The 19,179-nt window shown below is 42.1% G+C and overlaps 1 protein-coding gene across 1 annotated transcript in view; it reads left to right on the top strand.

Moving 5' to 3' along the window:
* Nucleotides 1-19,179, top strand: part of SLC45A4 (solute carrier family 45 member 4) — a 68,366-nt gene that overhangs the window by 25,249 nt on the left and 23,938 nt on the right. Inside the window, exon 2 of the mRNA XM_065669032.1 lies at nt 2,995-3,615. Within this exon, the coding sequence (XP_065525104.1) occupies nt 3,372-3,615 (244 nt within the window). The 5' untranslated portion in view covers nt 2,995-3,371. The remainder of the gene's footprint in view (nt 1-2,994; nt 3,616-19,179) is intronic.

Genomic DNA, 19,179 nt, shown 5'->3' with positions numbered 1-19,179 from the left:
AGGAGCTCTTGTTATTCTCTGGCTCGTGTATTAGATATGCACTTGGAGGCAGATGAAAGTGCTGCAGGAAGAACAATTCCCACAGAATTGACATAATGGAACAGTAATTCTCTGTTCCTTTAGATAAAACCTGTCCATTGAGCCTCTTGCTGTTGCACTTGAATACTGTAACTGCTGTTTCTGGCATGCTTAAAATCTCCTGTTGTTCTTATCTGTGTCAATTACAGTTTCAAAGTCTACCTCCATCTATCATCCATTATTCCTGTGTCTTATATTATCTCATCTCTCCCCATCATCTTCCACTTCCAGAATAACATTTTCAGTCATCCCTTAAGAGTCAGGCTCAAATGAGCTTAATCTCAGATACCCTCTTTTGTCCTGTCTCTTTATCCTTCTCAATGACAAATGCTCCCAGCCTGGTGTCATCCTGCTTGTGTCTGCAGGCATCATAAAACATTCTGCTGTGATGAACTGCCTTCCTCTCTGTTCTGCTACCCTGGAACTGTGCATTAAATGAGGTGTGGAGGGAAATTGAGTTAAATCCTTCATACAGAGTGACAGGAGGGGAAAATAAGTGTAAGAAAACATTAGAGACTTTAAAGCCATCTTGTGCAGGAGTGTTATCCGTGACCCAGTCTGGAATACAACACACATGTTCTGAGTGATTTCTGAATAATAAGAGCTGATATTAAAACTTTTACATTCTACTGCATGTAACTTTGTCTGACTCTGCCAGCAATGAAATGTTTTATGACTAGTCTGTAATTAAAATAATTGCTCCTTCTCTGGAACCTGGATTTCCTAAGTTTTCCTCACCCAGAACTTGTGTTATGAGAAGTGGAAGTGTGCTTCTTTTAATACGCATGCTACTTAACTTCCTATTTATGGTAACTTTAATAGCCCTTCAAGGCTTAAGTTGGAACCTCAGGCACTAAAGCAAAGTAAGAGAATCGCATCCCTTCCCCTCCTGATGCTAGTTCAACACTGTACTTGCTACTGGAAGGAGGCAGATGGACTCTGCTGCATGCAGGAGCTCAGCAAATCCAAACCCTGACTGGTGGAAAGAAAAACCTTTCTAAAAACAAGGTGTTTATGCAGAACTATTCTATGATTCTAACTTGAATAGGTGCCTGTTTGTGCCATAATGCAGTGACCCCAGGCCGTGCATCTCAACTCCTCCTGTTAATTGTGAGTTGATGGAGAAATACTTTCCTGAGTCTTTTTTCGTTCTGAGCTATTTAATGCTTACAGATTAAAAGTTAGAGCTTAAAACTCTGCTTGTAGCACTTGTGTTCAGTAAGTTATTCTGACTTCTTTCATGTGATTTCAAGGTTTGAGTAGCTCCAAAGCAAATTATAGTATTAAGCTGTTACTGAGGGGATCAAATTGGAGCACTCCAGTAATCTTGGGAAGCATGGGAGGAGAAAAAAAGCCAAACAGAAGAAGATTCTAAAGAGGGCCTACAAGAAATCTGGAGAAGGACTCTTTACAAGGACGTATAGGGATAGGACAAGGGGCAATGGCTTTAACCTGACAGAGGGGAGATTGGGATGAGCTATTAGGGGGAACCTCTTTCCTGTGAGGATGCTGAGGCACGGGCACAGGGGGCCCAGAGGAGCTGTGGCTGCCCCATCCCTGGCAGTGTTCAAGGCCAGGTTGGACACAGGGGCTTGGAGCAAGCTGCTCTACTGGAAGGTGTCCCTGCCCATGGCAGGGGGTTGGAACTGTATGGGCTTTAAGGTCCCTTCCAATTCAAACCAGTCTGGGATTCTGTGAAAGGAAGAACAAAATGCACTCAGTAAACTGCCTGGGGGTACAGCTGGAAGGAGGGTATCAGCGGGAGGGAGCACAGAAGATGATGTTCCTGTGCTGCTCTTCTAGTAGAACAGGGTGTCAGGTCATGTTGAAGCAGTTGCTGTTGGGATGTGCTTTAAACCCCAAACACATCATGCTCCTCTTAATGTTCATTTTTAGGTTCACCCCTTCATGATCTGATTTATGCTCTGGCCCACACAGGGCTTTTGTTGTCACTTCTGAAGGGGCAGTGTGGGGACTTCTTAAGCCAGCTCTGCTGCCAAAGCTGGCACCTCATGGAACCATTCCCCTGAATATGCAGTCACGCTGTGTGCAGAGATGTTAATGTGCATCCTTCTAGTACAAACATTAGTACAAACATGATGTAATCTGACTTTTATTAAAAGTGCTTTCTTCTCAAGTGCTTAAACACATTTTGATTGACATGGTACAGTATGTCTGTCAGTTTAGACTTTGTCTATGCACAAAGGAGGGGGGAATGCAGAAGCTCATCTTGGTTGGAATACATTTTAATAATTAAATGTATGGTAGAAGATAGTCATCATTCTACTTTCATGGGTTTAAGAAACCTCATAGGATGTGGGAGTAAGCGAAGTTTGATGCCTGTGCTGTCTATATCTTCATTAGAAATTTAAATATCAGTCTTTAAAGTTATCTTTCTAATGGCTTATTTTTGCTCATGCTTGAGGGATAGCTTCATCATAAGATGGTGTGATGGATGCTGCAAAGAAACTGGCAACTTCCAAAAGTTGACAGACGTTGATGTCTGTGTGGCCAGTGAGTAAATGGTAATGGATGAATCATCTTCCTGGCATAGTACTGGAATATCCTATGCTGTGTCTGAAATGGAACCTGCAGTAAATTTCCCAGAATCTGTTAGTCTTGTGCTTGGTGCTCTGAGGATCTCAGGCAAATGCACTGATCTCTGGCTTTGTGCAGCACCACAGTCGGGAGGAACTTACAAGTACAATTGAGTTAATCTGAGGAGTAACTGCATTTCAATGGAAAGTCCAGAGGCAGGACGGAATGTGGAATAAAAGACCCTACGGTAGGCAAGGACAATGGAAAGCATTAAGCAGGAAGTAGGGTATATGGTTAAGGGGTGGGGGGGGGAGAGGGGGGGGCACAATATCCTGAGAAATGCTATTGAAATTTTGAAATGCTTGCTTTTTGTTGCAGATTAATCAGCCACTCGATGGGGATTAACAGTGGAGCACCTCTTTGTGTCGCCTTTCCACCTCTGTGTAGCAAGACTAATACCTTCAGCACTTCTTCAATAATAATTATGAAACTGGTATTAACTGAATGGCAATTATGGATTTTTAACTCTAACTCTCAGTAAACCAGCAAAGCCATATGTTGAAATTCCTACCAAATAGCTTTTCATTCTTGAGGTCTCGTATCTATACAAGAAGTTGAAAGATACCTGTTTGTACAAGAGGAATATAAGCATTACTTGCCTGAGGAACAGAGGCTGGAAGAGAAGACACCCTAACTTGTTCGTGGAGTTATGGTAGTATTATTTATATAGATATAACAAATATATATATATTTTTATGGTAATGAATATGGCTCCCCAGAATGCTGACTCGGAATCTATGCAAGTTCAAGATCTACCTGTGGCACAGCTTCAGAAACCAGAAAACAAGGAGAATGAAAGTAGGGAGGAGACCATTAGTGAAGGCTCCATAGACCGGATACCAATACGCCTATGGGTGATGCACGGTGCAGTAATGTTTGGCAGGGAATTCTGTTATGCCATGGAGACAGCTTTGGTAACACCTGTATTGTTACAAATTGGTAAGTAATCCTCATTTCTGTTAGCTGAAACTGTATCTTTTTGCATTGATTGAAGGCAGAGGAAGAAGGGTTTGCCAGCTAAAAGTACATCAGGTAAAAAAGGATTTGGCTTTTTGTTACTGGCTATGCCTTGGATTCAGTTGTGTGACCCTGTCTAAGGATTTTTATGTGCCATTCATTTTCTGTCTAATATCGCTTCCCTCTGTGAAAATGTTGACCTGATTTAAGTCTGAAATCCTTTACTAAAAGGTAAGTGTCCTAGAAACAATGTCAGACGATAAATGATTGCAGTGAAGCTTTTTTTTTATATATGGAGAAATGCTTCAGGTTAGAGTACTTTAAAGTTAGATAAATTGGCTTTTCCAACTCCTAGTAAATTACTGCATTTATTTCAAACCACCAGTGAGTCTTGTTTTATGTGATCTGCCTGTTTATACCACATGAATAAACCATGATACCAATAGCTTTAGCTAATAATGGGGTGGTAATGGGGTTTAGAATAGGAGCAGACAGTGTTGAATTCATGGTGAGTGCTGTGATTAGGTTTACAATAAACTGCCTATGGTGTTACCTAGTATTATCTTTATCAACTCCGGAAAATCATATGCTCTGTCAGATACCAGAAAACATTACATGAAGCTGAATGGAAGCACCAGATTGAGCATGCTTCAGTGAGGGAATAAATCAACAATGTGTATGTATGGTATAAGTGTATATATAATGCATGCATATTCTATATTTGCTAATGTTTGCTTTGGCTTATACATGCAGTTGTGCTTCATAGCATGCTTAGTTGTGGTGAAACAGAACCACTCAACCAGCTCTCTAAAATAATGTTCATTAAATGCTATTTAAAGCATTGTTTAAAGATTTCCTGGTTAGCATCTCAAATGCAATGTCTGCATTTTTATCTGTATGATAAAAAGGCATCAGAGATTGAAGCTGTGTGCATGGAATGCATAAATTCTTCTGTGCAGTCTTCCTGCAGTTAAAAATGTGTTTACATATGAAGTTACTAGTCGATACTTGAATCCATAGAGGGGTCAATAATCAGTGTAGTCAGTGCCATGAGAGACGCTGGTGACTTCTGCCTCCAGGTTTTCCCAAACATGTTCATTTTTGGAGCTCATCAAAAGTCATTTTTTGATCTATTGGTGGTGTAAGTAAAATATTATAGATGTTCTCCAAACAGGAGCTTTCTATTGAACCTGACTTGCTGAATAAAACAGTTGCAACTTCATCTAGGACCATTTATCATGCTCATAACTCGTTTTGAGGTTTTATCTTTTGGGCAAGTTGAGATTTAGAGATGTAAGTGATTTGTACTAGTGGTGTTGGTTCAATTACTACCATGAATGCAAACCCTTTCATCCTGCTTTGTGTGGAGAAGCCCCCCGATCCTGTAAGTGACCTGTACGTCTCTGTTTGCTTTCTTGTTTGTGCTGGCACTTGGCTGTTTCAGATGTGTAGCTGCCTAAGCTGACTTCACCTGACCATAGAGTAAGGTCAGACAGCATAAATAAACTATCCTCTTAATGACTGACCAGTGATTTCTATTTCTTTTGTGAGCTCTTCTAGGAGATCTGTTTCCTCCAGATAATTGAGAAATATCTCTTCCCTTCCTTCCCTACCCCAGTGATCAGAATAACAGTGGGATTTGGGGGAAGGGAGGAAAAGCACTTTCGCTTGGAGAAAAGCTGGCAGATCAGTGGAGTAATGCAAAGGGAATGCAGTGATGGTGTTCCATGTCATAGAGATAAGAAATGGAGGGAGCTGGTTACAAACGTGTTTAGGGCTTTGGGAACTAATTGGAATCTTTCATGCTCTGGTTCATGTTCCTTCAGCAGGGGGCTACACAATGGTGGATTCACTGAAGGGTTAAGTTATTCACGGGTGACTTATCTAACCTGTTTGGTAATTGCCTCTTACATGGTTCTGTTTACCTTTATCAGCCTCAACATCTGTTTGCCTCAACATGAGCTATATTTATTCCTCACTGGAGGGGGTTGCATGAAGCTGTGGAATTGCTGGAATATTCCCTTTGCTGCTTCATTTGAGAAAAGCCACATTCAGTTTGTTTTACATGAGATTTAATGGGCTCAAGAAACTCTCTTCAAGAAGTGGCACCTGGGGAAGTGTGGTCACTAAACCAACTGACTTTGCTTATGACAAATTGAAGAACCAGAAGCCTTTTGGGTGCGCAAAAAAGGCTTCCTTACGGGCTTATGTTGAATCTTAATTAAGCTTTACAGTGTGTGCTTGTGTTCTGTATCTTAGAAAACTTTGTTCACTAAACTCATTTGAGATTTCTATCAGGTACCACTATTAAAACCTTAGGCACGTTAGTATATTAGTAAGATGTTACACACTGTTTGCTTGCAGGTATTTGACTTCCCTAACTGTTTGTGTATCCTGGATCAGAGGTGATGGTATGATCTGGCAGATGAACAACCTGTCCTACTTGTTCAATAAGCCATGCGATTTCAGCAACTGGAGATAGTCCTTTGGATAGTCCCTTTCCAATTCAATTTCTGTATTTAAATGTCCTGAAGTTTTGAATTCCTTAACAAGAAAACCTAAAGGCAGCAGCAAGAGCTGCTTGGATCATTGGATGCTGTGAATTGGGAAGGTTTGGAGGTGCCTGGGTTGCTGTACCCCCACCAAAATAACATGATTTGTGCCTTTCATTGTTGTCTTTATTGCTATGCTTAGATTAGATTGATGTCTCATTGCCGTGTCAGAAATGCAGCTACAAATCTTTAACAGCCTTGTAGCCATAACCGGGCTTTAGTAGCTTAGCAACAAGAACAAGCCAAATATATATTACATGGAGTTTTATTCTAACTTGCTTTGATGTCTCACTGTCTGCAGATTAAGAATTCAAACTGAAGCAGCTTAATTGTTCAGAAGGATTGAGAGGATATAAAAATATGCCAAATATGAGAAGTTGCTGTCTGACTCGAGGTGGAATAGTGTTAGTTGGCACTTTCACAAGTTTGGATCTCTAGAAATCTTCATTGACCTCTTTTAGAGACCCATTCACTCAGCATTAAAATGTTACTCGAAACAAAACTGTCAGTGCCTTCAGCACTCTGGGTTTACTTGTTCCTCAGTCTGAGCTTGTGGAGAAACTGAGTGATTGCATCTTCCTCTGGAATCTGTTCTGTGCATGAACACTAATATTTGCTTTGTCACATTTCAGCCATGCATTATAAACTCCATAGGAGCAGGAGGAGGCCTTTGTCTTTTTAAACATCTGGTACTTCATGCTGCTTATCTGTGAGAGTGAATTAGAATCCCTGCTATTGTTTATAGATGACAATGTCTTTTCTTCCTTCATTAAACTTGACTTCGAAGGTTGAAATCTCTAAAACAACTTCCAGTTTGTGGAAAATTTGGATGCATTTTAAAAAGGATTTTGAGGGAATAAAAGTGAGGAGAAACTGGTAAAGTATAAACTTTTTTGAAGCAGCTGGTTCAATGAAATCACATCTTCAGATAACACCACTTTAAACCATTATTTAATAACAATTTGGTAATTTCAGGTTATTTCAGATGTAACTCAAGCACAATTTGGGTTGTACTGCAACCAGTAAATCCCACCTTTGGACGAACTAAAATGGATTCAAAAGGTGCCTCTTTCATTAGGACTATGGAAGAAAACTGTGTTGTGTGACTCGGGGTGGCTGCTGCTTCCAGCATGAAAAACTTGCTTTGAGTGAGTGGTGGGAGCTGTAAACATGAAGTTTTGCTACTTGTATTTAATAGGATAAAAGCTTTGCCAAGCTTTTCCTGTTGCTTCAAAGTCTCTTTCCAATGCTATTGAATGATTTATGAATAGTTAATAGGCACAGAAGCAACTGTCAGCACCAGAACTGTTCCTTGTTCCGCAGCATAAATTAATTATATCACACTAGTGCTTTTAAAAAGAAACCGTGGCCATTTACATAAGGAAAACCTTATGAGCAGTTTACATGTGCTGCTTGTCTTTCTATTGTCACTTAAACTTAGGGATGTTTCTCTGATATGGTACATGAATAGCCTTGATTTTTATGCGTTGTGTATCTGAGTGCTGGTGTGTGATGGCGTTGCTGTGAGTGTTAATGTGCTCTTGTATTAAACATTAGCCAGTGCAGTATTAAATACCAAAGTTGGGCCTTTTAACCCTGAGCATGGTGTTCTTTTTAGACGATAACACCAAGGAACAGCACTGTTAGGAGCTGTGTGTTTCAGTTCTGATTAGATTTTAATAAAGAGAAAGGCTGAGCTAAGCAAAGCAGAATACCACAGGTTATTTTTGTTTGGAGAAGTTGTTTCTCTCATTACATGCTTTTGCATCAGCAAAATACTGTAATCCCTTATGTCTTGTAGGAAACCTGTCTCATACATGTGGTAAAGCTGTTTAGGGGTTTGGGCTGTCATTTAGACATAAATCAGGGAAAAAAAGCTGTTATCTAACATTCAAGACCCTTTAAGCATAGCCTACTAAATCTAGGTCACGTGCAACTGCCAGTGTGTGAAAAGCATGTTAAGCAAGAACTAAAACTGCTGATGCTGAGAAATCTCCAAGTGGAAGCTGACAAGTCATTATGCTGAAGAGATTTCATATTCCAAAGTGAACTTTGAGTAGGAAGTAGTGAATCTTCGCATTGAAATTTAGGGTCTGAGAAGAACGCATTTAGGTAAAGGAGAGATTATGGAGATGTATTTAGCAACCAAGCATGAAATGTTTACAGAGAAGTTAGCTTCTAGGTATGTTTCTTCAAAGGAATTAAGGTATCAATTGCTGACTCAATTCAATGTGGAAGGGGTCTTCCTAAGGCTAAGCCTGGGATCAAAGGAAGTCTAAAAGCCTTAAAGACCTGGTGGGGGGAGAAGGGAACAAAGGGATGGGATGAGCTTTTGGAGGCTGCTTATAATTGCAGTGAAAAAAGGCTGACTGCCTGGAAAAACCCTTGCAGATGGAGGAAGCTTTTCAGGATAAAGCAGCACTGACTCTATTTCAGCTCAGGTAGTCGAGTTTATTCCTCATCTCTGCAAGAGGTTACATTTATGTTAAGGTTATATGTATTTAGAGTTGTTTTTTACAAGCTGTATCTTACCATTGGAGCTGTGCCTTGCCTCACCTTACCTTGTCTTACCAGGAAGAAACTGGGTTGCTGTAACCTGCTCTTTGAGTTAAATTCCTGTATGATCCAGCTGCATCTGGGCTCTCATGTGTACCTTGTTTGGTGCTGAGATTGAACTGCAGGATCTGAATTCCTCCTTGGAAGAATCAATGGCTTGAGAGCTGGCTTGTCCCGAGAGGGGACTGTAACATGGCTATCCTAAGGACAGGGATTTATTGCACAGCAGATACACAAAACCTAGAGTAATAAACAGTTCATTAGATACATTTTTCAGCCTTGTTAGCTTTGAAGTTAATCTTTGAGATCACACCAAGTTTGTATTCAGATCTGAAGCGGTGGAATGTATAAAACTGCAAATATTGTGCCTGAGGCACATGTTAATTGCCCTATAAAACCTCCCCACCCATCATTTTTTACTCATTGGCTAATTTTATGCCCACTAAGGGGTTGTGTAACACTAATTTTACTGTACTTACTTTTTAACCAACAAGCAAGACAGTGATGTTTTCACATCGTGTATCACTGTTCCCTTACATAAAGTATGTGTTGACCTCAGACCAGTAGGAGCCCAGTTTTTGAACATGTCCTTAGTGGAAGGTTTGGTTCAGGGTCTGTTTAAGGCACCTTTAAAAGGTGCTATGCAGCCATAAAGCTTTTTAATCCTGAGGGCAATGGGAGCACGTGCTTTGTTTTGATACCAAGGCAAACACCATGCGGGCTGGAAGTTGAGCAATAATTGTTGCTTACAGAGCTATTTTTTTATACCAGTGTTCTGTTTTTCTTTAAGTAACACTGAATCTGGCCTTCAGGGGCACAACTGATAACACATGGCAGCTGGGGTGACATAAGGATTCTGGCTTTAGGGTTGTACAGACTGTGTGACTTCGGGTGAACAGCCTTACTAGGAAAGGGAAGCTGAGCGTGAAGACCTTGTCCCATAGCATGAAATGTGCTTCCTATTACTTAGCAGTAGGTGACTTTTTGTTCCTCTTTTTTGTGGCTAAATAAGGTCTGCAAAAGTAGCTACTTCTAAAACAAGCATCGAAGTTGCTCTGGTGCTGTTTTCCTCCATTCTAAATCTTTAGGTCCTTGATCTTTTAATTGTGTCCTATGGGCATGTTAATACTTCTCTCCTCAGCACAGACTGTTTGCAGTAAAAATTGCGTGAGAATACTTCCTTGAATCCTCAGTTTTCCTTTAGAGAGCTTGTGTGATCTGAGGTTAGTGTGAGTGCCTATCTATGACACAAGAAACCCTTAACAGCTATGAGAACCATGGAGCAGAAGCAGCACGCTGCAAGACACAGCAAACTGCGCAAATGCACTGTCAGCTCTTAGTTAAAAGGTTTTAAGCAGGTTTTGATTAAGTCATCTCTGCTCTTCAACCCCATTTTTGTTCTGCAGCAACACACATCTCAGTCTGTGATCTGTGGGATGAGCTTGAGGCCTCCAAAAATAACCACTCCCTAAGAAAGAAATGGACATATCTGTCCTTATGTAGATGCTTCTTTCTGCCAGTAAATCTTTCCTGTCCTGCATGCTGTCTTTCTGTCTTGAGCAGCCAGGGCTTAAGAGAGACTAAACTATTTGGAATGACTTAGGAAGTACTTTGACATCTGTGTTCCTGTTCTTCCAAAATCTCATGTTCTCTCCTGCCCAAGGAGATGTAGTAAAGCAGCAGAACTAAGGACCAGGTAATAGTGGTGCTACAGGCCAATAGTGGTGAACTGGTTATTGGACTGTATTAAATCATAAGCAGATGTGAGGAGGTGTGGGGGGGGAGGTTAATTTGTATATTAGCAGTAGCTTTTAAATTGTCTTCCAATCTATTGTAAATGTGCTTTTTACTTCTTTTTTTAACATTGGTTCACTGAATTGTCTTGCAATTCTTCCCTTTTACACATACTAGGCCCACCTTGTTGCTATAGCCAAGGAAAGCCTCTAGGATTTCTTCTTCTTCCGTAGGCAGCTCTGAAGTAGCAAGGCACATGTAGGACTCAAGGAACTGCAGCATCCCTGTATTTTTAGTGTTCCCTTCCTAAGATTCCCTGTGGGTAGTGGGGGAAGGATGGGAGAGATAGGGGCAGCCTTTGGCCTCCTGAAAATGTGCTTCAATTGAGTGCTTTAAACCACGCACCTTTAAACAGCCTGTTTCCTAGCCTGAGCCCTTCCTCTTCATCTGCTTTCCACCCACATTCACTCTCGGCCAAATTTACAAAGCCCACATCTTCTGTCTAAACACCCTCTAGGAGAGCAGAGTATCAGGTGAACCTTTGAATGTATGTGCATGCACAGCAGCCAAGAGGTACCTTTGATAATACACAATAGTGCTTCCCTGCTCTTCGTGATGAAGTAGTTGCCACCAGGACCATTTTCCAGCAGGAAATTACCTGTTCTTTACTGTAAAAAGAAACCTTTCAGTTCTTTGGATGGGTTTCTGCTGGTGGAGACTTGCAGATGCAGAACAAAGATTCAGGTGCCCAGCTTGAGCCCCAAGACTCAAATCAGTGGTTTCCTAGTGAACATGATTGTAAAACAGGTTATGGAAAGCGAATGGCTGAGCACTCGGTGAACAGGAGTGTTACTGCTGAAGGGAATAAAATTAAGGCCACTTCTGAAATGAAAAGAATGTCAACAGTCTCTTGCCAAAGCACGTAATGCTTTAATAAAGCTTGCTTCAAGAGGATTGTCAAAGCTGCAGCCCCTTAAGCTCTATTCTCCTCTGAGTCTCCTGAGTTGCTTGTTGCAACAGTATTTCTGTTGTGATGCACCCTCTGGGACTCCAGTTTAAGCGTCCTCTTTTAACCAAGCAACACTTGAGAAGGTTTCAGATGTGCTTCCTGCAGGCTGTTCTGCAAGAAGTGATTGGAAAAGTTTGGAGCTGCTGATTCAGCTTAATGATAAAATCCACTTAAAGCCTGTTTAAGCAGGGGGAAAAAAAAAGGCAGGTCATAGATTTTATTTACTTTGGTATGGATAAATCCTCAATAGGCCATATCACTGCATAAACCCAGTCTTCCCTCTGAGGTCTTGAGTAACAGTGGGCACGGATTTTTTTCCATAACTACCCAGGGATACTCTGCATTAACATTTGGTGTTCTTCAGTTGGACACTCACAGTGGACTTCTTGCAGTAGTAGGTGCAGACCCTGTAAATTGAATGTGACCTGGTTTTGTACAGAAATAAACTGGATTGAAAAGGGCTTTGTCAGGATCAGAGTGACCTGAAAGCCTGAACTCTGCAGAGAATAAGATGAGTAGGTGGTGAAGGGGAGGGGAAGACTTCTAGGTGCAGGGAGTGTTGGGCAGGTAGTGGCTGGTGAGAGCACTGAAGTATGTAGCAAGTACTGCTAGACCTGGTAGGTGACTCCACTCGTGTTTTGAAACTGAGAAGAGATTCAAGTGCTTTATTTATTGTCACTCCTCATCTGAGGAAAAACGTGTCATCCACTTTGCTACTGCAGGGGAGGATGTTCTACCACACAAGGTTTCCCTTCCAGTCGCTGTTAATGGAAACTCGTCCACTTTGTGTAAAATAGCATAAAAGTTCATGAAAGCAGCTCTTCTAAATGATAGAATCCCAGAATGGTTTGGGTTGGAAGGGACCTTAAAGCTCACCCAGTTCCATCCTCTGCCACAGGTAGGGACACCTTCCACTAGAGTAGGTTGCTCTAAGTCCAGTCCGACCTGGCCTTGAACACTGCCAGGGATGGGGCAGCCACAGCTTCTCTGGGCACCCTGTGCCAGCGCCTCAGCACCCTCACAGGGAAGAGCTTCTGCCTAAGAGCTCATCTCAGTCTCCCCTCTGGCAGGTTAAAGCCATTCCTCCTTGTCCTGTCCCTACAGGCCCTTATCCAAAGCCCCTCTCCAGGTTTCTTGTAGCCCCTTTAGGTACCGGATGACCTGGAAGCCAGAACTGTGCCGTAAATTAATGTCAAAACGGAAGTTACTGTGATGGGCATTCTTTAGAAACAGCTTCCACACTCAGCTTGAGAAGCTTTAACGCTACCAGATCAAGACTTCTTTTCCCCATGGAAGTGCCGATACAGAGAATGAAAAGTTCAGTCTCTACAGTGGCCTGGCTCTGTCCTCAGCATCACTTTTGTCTTTGGCACGTGTCCCAGTCTGTTTCAGTATGCCAATACATTTTGCATAGCTTCTGCTCAGATCATCTTAACCTTGACTTTCTATCCCGCTCAGGATCCTGATTTATGGCCTTTCTGGCTCAAGTGATAAACTGAGCCAGATCATTTTCTATGTGTTCTCATGTACAGGCTGTTTCAAAACATGAATTTCCTCCTTTTATCAGTTGTGCTGCTCCGTAAACAATGGTCTTTCAATAATTCACTCTATCAGAATTGAAGCCTCCCCCCCAGGATAATCTGCACATTCCAACAATATCCTGCTGGCTTTAAATGAATCCTTCACTTGGAGGTGGTTTAATACCTCTTCTGTCTGGATACTTCTGCACGTTCAAGTACTTCTTTAGAGAGCGGAGATCAATTTACACACTTCAGAGTTCATGTAGGTGGCAGGAAAATTACTATTAAATTACGTGTTCTAAAATGAGTATTAAACTCTGACACTGGAGGAGAAATCTTCTCAAATATAAACTCCAAAACATGCCTTAGGTATCCAGATAAAAGCTTGTTTGCCAGATTTAATTAGTTGTAGTGGATTTGGTGTCAGCATTCCCTGTGTTTTCCTTGCCTGATTTGGGAAGTCAGGCAGTGTCTGACCAAGCCAGGCATTTCCTGGCAAGGAAGAGTCATTACAGGCATACCTGCTGTCTTACATGGACTACATCAGGTGGCTGAAAAATGGCTGTTTATCATACTCACATACTATTAAACAACTTGTGTAGCAGTGGGATGCTGCTGCAGCCTCAAACCATCTGAGCTGGTGTTTTGCTCCAAGCTACAACAGAAGTGAAGAACAGACACGTTGTGCTCTGCTTCTTCTTTGTCCCCTTAAGTCTTTTTCCATCAAACTTCAGGTTTCTAGTTGCTAGACCAGTGTCAGTTCAACACCTCTGTAGTGGTTCTGCACTGGATCTGCAGAAGAACTGCTTACTTGAAAGGGTTTGGGATTTCTCACTGAGGGGTATATTCCTACTATTAACACCTTTGCAGCATAAATTGAGCTGTGCTTACTTTACGGTGACTTTAAATAAGAGCAGAAGGAAATGCTATCATCTGTCAGAAATGAAAATTGAATTTAAGGTTTGTTCTTTTTGGCTCAACAAACAGCAGGATGCAAGAAATGCACATTTCCAACCTGAATGGGCAGCTTCTCAGAGGTCATCGCTAGTGATCTGTGGGGAGAACTGACATCCCTTCTCTTGTGATTTGCTGCATCCCCTCAGATACAGACGCTGAATAACAGTGGAGAAGCTGAAGTGCAGGGATGGAATGAGAAAATAAGATGATGCAACCCCTGGAAAAAACTGAGGGTGGCTTTTTCTCTGTGATTTAATGAATGTTTAACAAATGCTCCCCCCATCTCTGAGGTACTCATTGCCATGGGTCCCCAGGGACCCATCATGGGTGCCAGGGACCCCATCAGTGTGGACAGCAGTCAGCACGTGTGAGAGGTTAGGAAGATAAATGAAGAGGAAGGTTATTTTTCTGCCTTATGGATTCCTACCCTGTTGATATATAGCAAATGTGTTTAAAGTAAGTTATCAAACCTTTTTAGGCTGTTAAGCTTCAGGATAAGGGTTTGGTACAACTTTCTGTCAGCTGGGAAAAGATTGCCAAGATCAATCTTAAATATTATTTAGGTTTCCTTTGTTGGATGACTGGATAATGCTGTGCTACAGACTCCACCTGTAACTCATATATATAACTCACGCCATTCTTTGTAAGTTCAAATGACAAGAAAAAGGTTATAAGCAGAATGTTGTAAAGTAAAACTTTTCACAGTGTGATAAAAACACTTGTCTGGTTGTTTGGGAAAGGGTTCTGTTCTGCTTTGTCCCCTTTAGGGCCTAGTTTTCTACATTTGCACATTTGGAAAGGAAATGCTTGCTGTCTTTACTTGCAGGTGTGTTCCACTTGTTTAATTTGAGATTGTATTGATGACTTTATCCTTCCTTTCCTCCAGGATGCACTAAGATTGCTATTTGGAATGCTGCTTGATCCTGGGGGTTAAGTTCTGCTCTAGGTATCAAGCTCAAAATACTAAGATCAAGATTTCTGTGTAGCTAACGGTTTAAAAGACTTTAGTGTGAAAGCAGCTCTGCTTTTAAATCTCTCCAGTACATGTGTAGAATGTGTTTCATGTAAGCTAATGTTCAAGCCAAAACATACAAGTTTATACAGTTAGGTAGATTTAGATTAACTGTAAGGAAGTAGTTCTTCCCTGTGAGGGTGCTGAGGCGCTGGCACAGGGTGCCCAGAGAAGCTGTGGCTGCCCCATCCCTGGCAGTGTTCAAGGCCAGGTTGGACACAGGGGCTTGAAGCAAGCTGCTCCAGTGAAAGGTGTCCCTGCCCATGGCAGGGGTTGGAACTGGATGAGCTTTAAGGTCCTTTCCAACCCAAACCAGTCTGGGATTCTATGGTAGAAGAAGGCATGTAGGAAAGTTTGGAAGTTTGAGGCAGGCTCTGACACTCATCTTTTTAGTTGGTCACCACGATTTCATCTGGGAGGATGGTTTTCTATAATGCTTTGCCCACGAGGCAGGCAGTTGGTGACATGAATAGTTATAGAGGAACACTCCTTTTTTGCTGGTGGGGGGGAAACCCTCAGCTGATGAAAACCCCCTGCATGGTAGAAGAGGCCCTTAGTGACATGGGTTAGTGATGGATTTGGCAGTCCTGGGCATATGGACTTAATGATCTTAAAGTTCTTTTCCAGCCCAGTTGATTCTAGGATTCTATAGTCATTTTACCAGCATTCGTATGTCTAGAGGTTGTTAGAATAACTGGTGAACTGCAGTTTTTTTCCTGGACTAGTGAGCCAATGATCCTTTCCTTGTAGGCAAGGAAAACCCTGCCTGCAAACTGCAACCTGCAGTTCATTTGTTGAAGCAAACAGGGAAAGCACTAATAGGATTTCTGATTCACTTGGTACAGCCACATGAGGAATTAACCTCATAAAGGCAACTACATAGAAGAATGCAGTTTCTCTTTAGGAGCTTAGTATAGGTTATGTTCAAAATTCCTCTCTGGTTTTGGAGTATACAATGAATAATGAGGTAGAAGAATCTGTGCATTTCTTTATAATTCAGCAACACTTTTAAACCAGCAAATAATACCATAGTGAATGCATTGTTACTATTCATTGCTGACTTATAGCTGGAGGGCTTCCCAGCAGCGCACTGTGACAGAACTGATCCCAGGCAATGTTTATTCCTATCATAAACAAACCTATAGTGCTAAAGCCTTTAGAAAGGCCAAAAGGTTCATTCTGCAGTGCAGTAACAATTAACAATACACTTTCTGTAAGCTTATTATGGGAAGGCTTTGAGTATTGAAAAGAAGAGTAAAGCATGACATGAATGGCCCAAGGAGTTTAGGTAGGATCAATTCAGCTTTTCTCCCCCCCTCCTCTGACTAGTTTGGGCATTAATAGCTGGAAACAAAATGGCTTTTAGTATATGAAGTTTATATAAGGTACCTATAATGTTTATTAGCTATTATTTCTTTGCATTAGGTCAGCCAGGGTAATTATAGAAGTAGCTGCCTGCACCATTTCCTGACCCTTAAAAGGACTATGCAAATGTGATCCTGGCTGAAAGCTAAAGATCAACATTCTGGTCAGTAATCCCTGGGAAGATGAAGGTTCTCAGATGGCATCCGCAGGGCTACATAGGCCAAAAACACCTTCTTGAGTCACTGTTTTCACATGGCTTCCAAGTGTGTAGCCAAGCCTGAAAATGGGTGAGGAAGACGATGATATATATCCATGTGCAAAACCAAGCTCCTTGTGTTTTACTTTGCTGTACCCTGACCGTATTTTCTAATACATACAACTTGAGGCTGGAAATGAGCTAATTTTTTTGCTGCTTGCAATTCAGGGGCGCAAATGTTGTGCTGATCATACCCTCAACAAAAGAATACTTCTTTGGCTCCCCTCAAGTCTGTCTGCCTTCCTTTCCCAAGTTCTGTTCCTGGATACCCTGTCCAGATACCATGCTGGGCTATGTATATGCCAGTCATTTGTTTGGCAGCTTGAACCAGAGCCATCTTAGTTTTCCTAGGGTTTGGTGATGTAGAACAAATACAACAGGAGTAAACTTCTGCTGCAGTGAATGGAAGTTTAATATCTGGTTGATGCCTTCTAGCCCAATGTTTGCTAGAATGGTATTTTAAAAGTCTTAACCTTGAGCAAGTCTCATAAACTTTGGGGTGACCCATTGAGCCATGGACAGGGACACCTTCCAATAGAGCATGGCACTCAAGGTCCTGTCCAGCCTGGCCTTGAACACTGCCAGGCATGGAGCATTCACCACTTGTCTGGGCAACCCATTCCAGTGTTTCAGTACCCTCACAGTAAAGAACTTCTTCCTTATATCTAACCTGAACTTCCCCTGTTTCAGTTTGAACCCATCACCCCTTGTCTTATCACTACAGTCAGTAACAAAGAGTCCCTCTCCAGCACCCTTGTAGGCCCCCTTCAGACACTGGAAGCTGCTTTGAGTGCTCCACACAGCTTCTCTTCTCCCGGCTGAACAGCCCCAGTATTCTCTGCCTGTCTCAATTCGGGAGGTTCTCCAGTCCCCTGATCATCCTCGTGGCCTCCTCTAGACTTGTTCCAACAGTTCCATGTCCTGTTCGTGCTGGGGACCCCAGAGCTGGATACAGTACTCCAAGTGGGGTCTCGTGAGACCCTCTTTATCATCCATGTTGAGTATGTCCCCATGAAGCAAGTATGATTTTAATTGAAAACTTAAACAGAAAAGTTGTTCAGTTACATTTGCATATATTTACGTAAGATTTTTAAGGGGTGACAGAAGGTCAGCTCAGTTGGGGTTGAACACCCAGAGTTACCAGTTCAGGTTTGGCTGTGCTTACAGGCACAAATAGGTGTTAACAGTAAGTTTTGGTTAGGATTTGATTCTGCTGTGTAAGTAGATGGTCATATTCTGAGCTATTAATGTGTTAATTGCTGCAACAAAAGCTCCACTGTTGGTTAACACAAGAGGCTTGCAAGTTGGTGCTGAAAGATTTGCTATTGTGTATGTAAGTCTCTTCAGTTTGGGAATTTTAAAGCGTGCTTGAGCCCAAGTGCCTTTCTTTCTACATTTGCCAATATTCTGGAAGCAGTGACGAAAAACCCTATTGAGCTTTGGATAAAGTGGGATGCTGCATATCTCCAGGCAACACATGTCACTGGAATTGATGTGTAATCTTGCAGCGAGACAGAGCACTGAAGTGCTGCAGTGTTGTGTAATGAGCACCGAGGCGAAGTGGGGCATCACGGCCACATGATGCTTTTAATTACATCCCGTAAAGGCAAGGGCAGGATTAGTGTAGCAAGGCAATGTATTGATTGCTGCGTTCATATATATGTCTGTGTACATTTAGGCACTTGAGAGTGATGGCAAATGGATGCTAGTCCTTCTGTATCTGCAGCTTGCTTTACAGGCCAGCAAGAGCAGACAGCATTTGCAATCTGGCAGTAAATACACTGACATTGTGATTGTGACCCTGGGTCAGGGCAGTCCTCAGCACAAGCACAGGCTGGGCAGAGACTGGATTGAGAGCAGCCCTCAGGAGAAGAACTTGGGGGTGTTGGGTGAGGAAAAGCTCCCCATGACCTGGCTTCAGTGTGCGCTTGAGCCTGTGTGCTGGGCTGCACCCCCAGAGCGTGAGCAGCAGCTCGGGGAGGGGATCCTGCCCCTCTGTTGTGCTCTGGGGAGACCCCCCTGCAGCCCTGATCCAGCTCTGGGGGCAGCAGCACAAGAGGGACATGGAGCTCTAAGTCAGCCTCAGGTGGTTACACTGATATGTGTGTATAGGTGACTATATATGACTATCCTCTGGGATCATGAGGAAAGTTCTCAGCTTTTGATTTGATGTAAATGTCTTTGTTATATCCCTAAAATTGCTCCTCAGTGGAGTTTAAAAGGACATTTTGTTATTACTGCTGGTTCAGCACAGTGGAAGTTGCATCAGATTTAATCTATATTCAAATTTCTCTCATTAAGCACTGTGATGCAGATTTCTTCTTCGTGTCAAAGTGATCTATTTCTAAACATTGGTTAATATGCAAGAGAAGAAGAAAAGTTAGAACCAAATTTCCCAAGAGCCAACAAGCACAGCACAGGTAATCTGGAGAATGCCAGTGAATGGGTTTCAGCATTCCATAGGAGCTCTTGGCAATACTGTTTTCTTGCCCTCTGTAGAGCTTTATTACCTGCTGCAGCCTGGAGAAACCTTGTTTGGCACTGTCAGTGTTTGAGTATGAACAGTTCAGCTTCTGGCTTATTAA

Source organism: Lathamus discolor, chromosome 2 (genome assembly GCF_037157495.1).
Source record: "Lathamus discolor isolate bLatDis1 chromosome 2, bLatDis1.hap1, whole genome shotgun sequence".
Classification (NCBI taxonomy): domain Eukaryota; kingdom Metazoa; phylum Chordata; class Aves; order Psittaciformes; family Psittacidae; genus Lathamus; species Lathamus discolor.
Note: the sequence above shows the minus strand (reverse complement) of the source record. Positions and strands in the feature narration are given on the sequence as shown.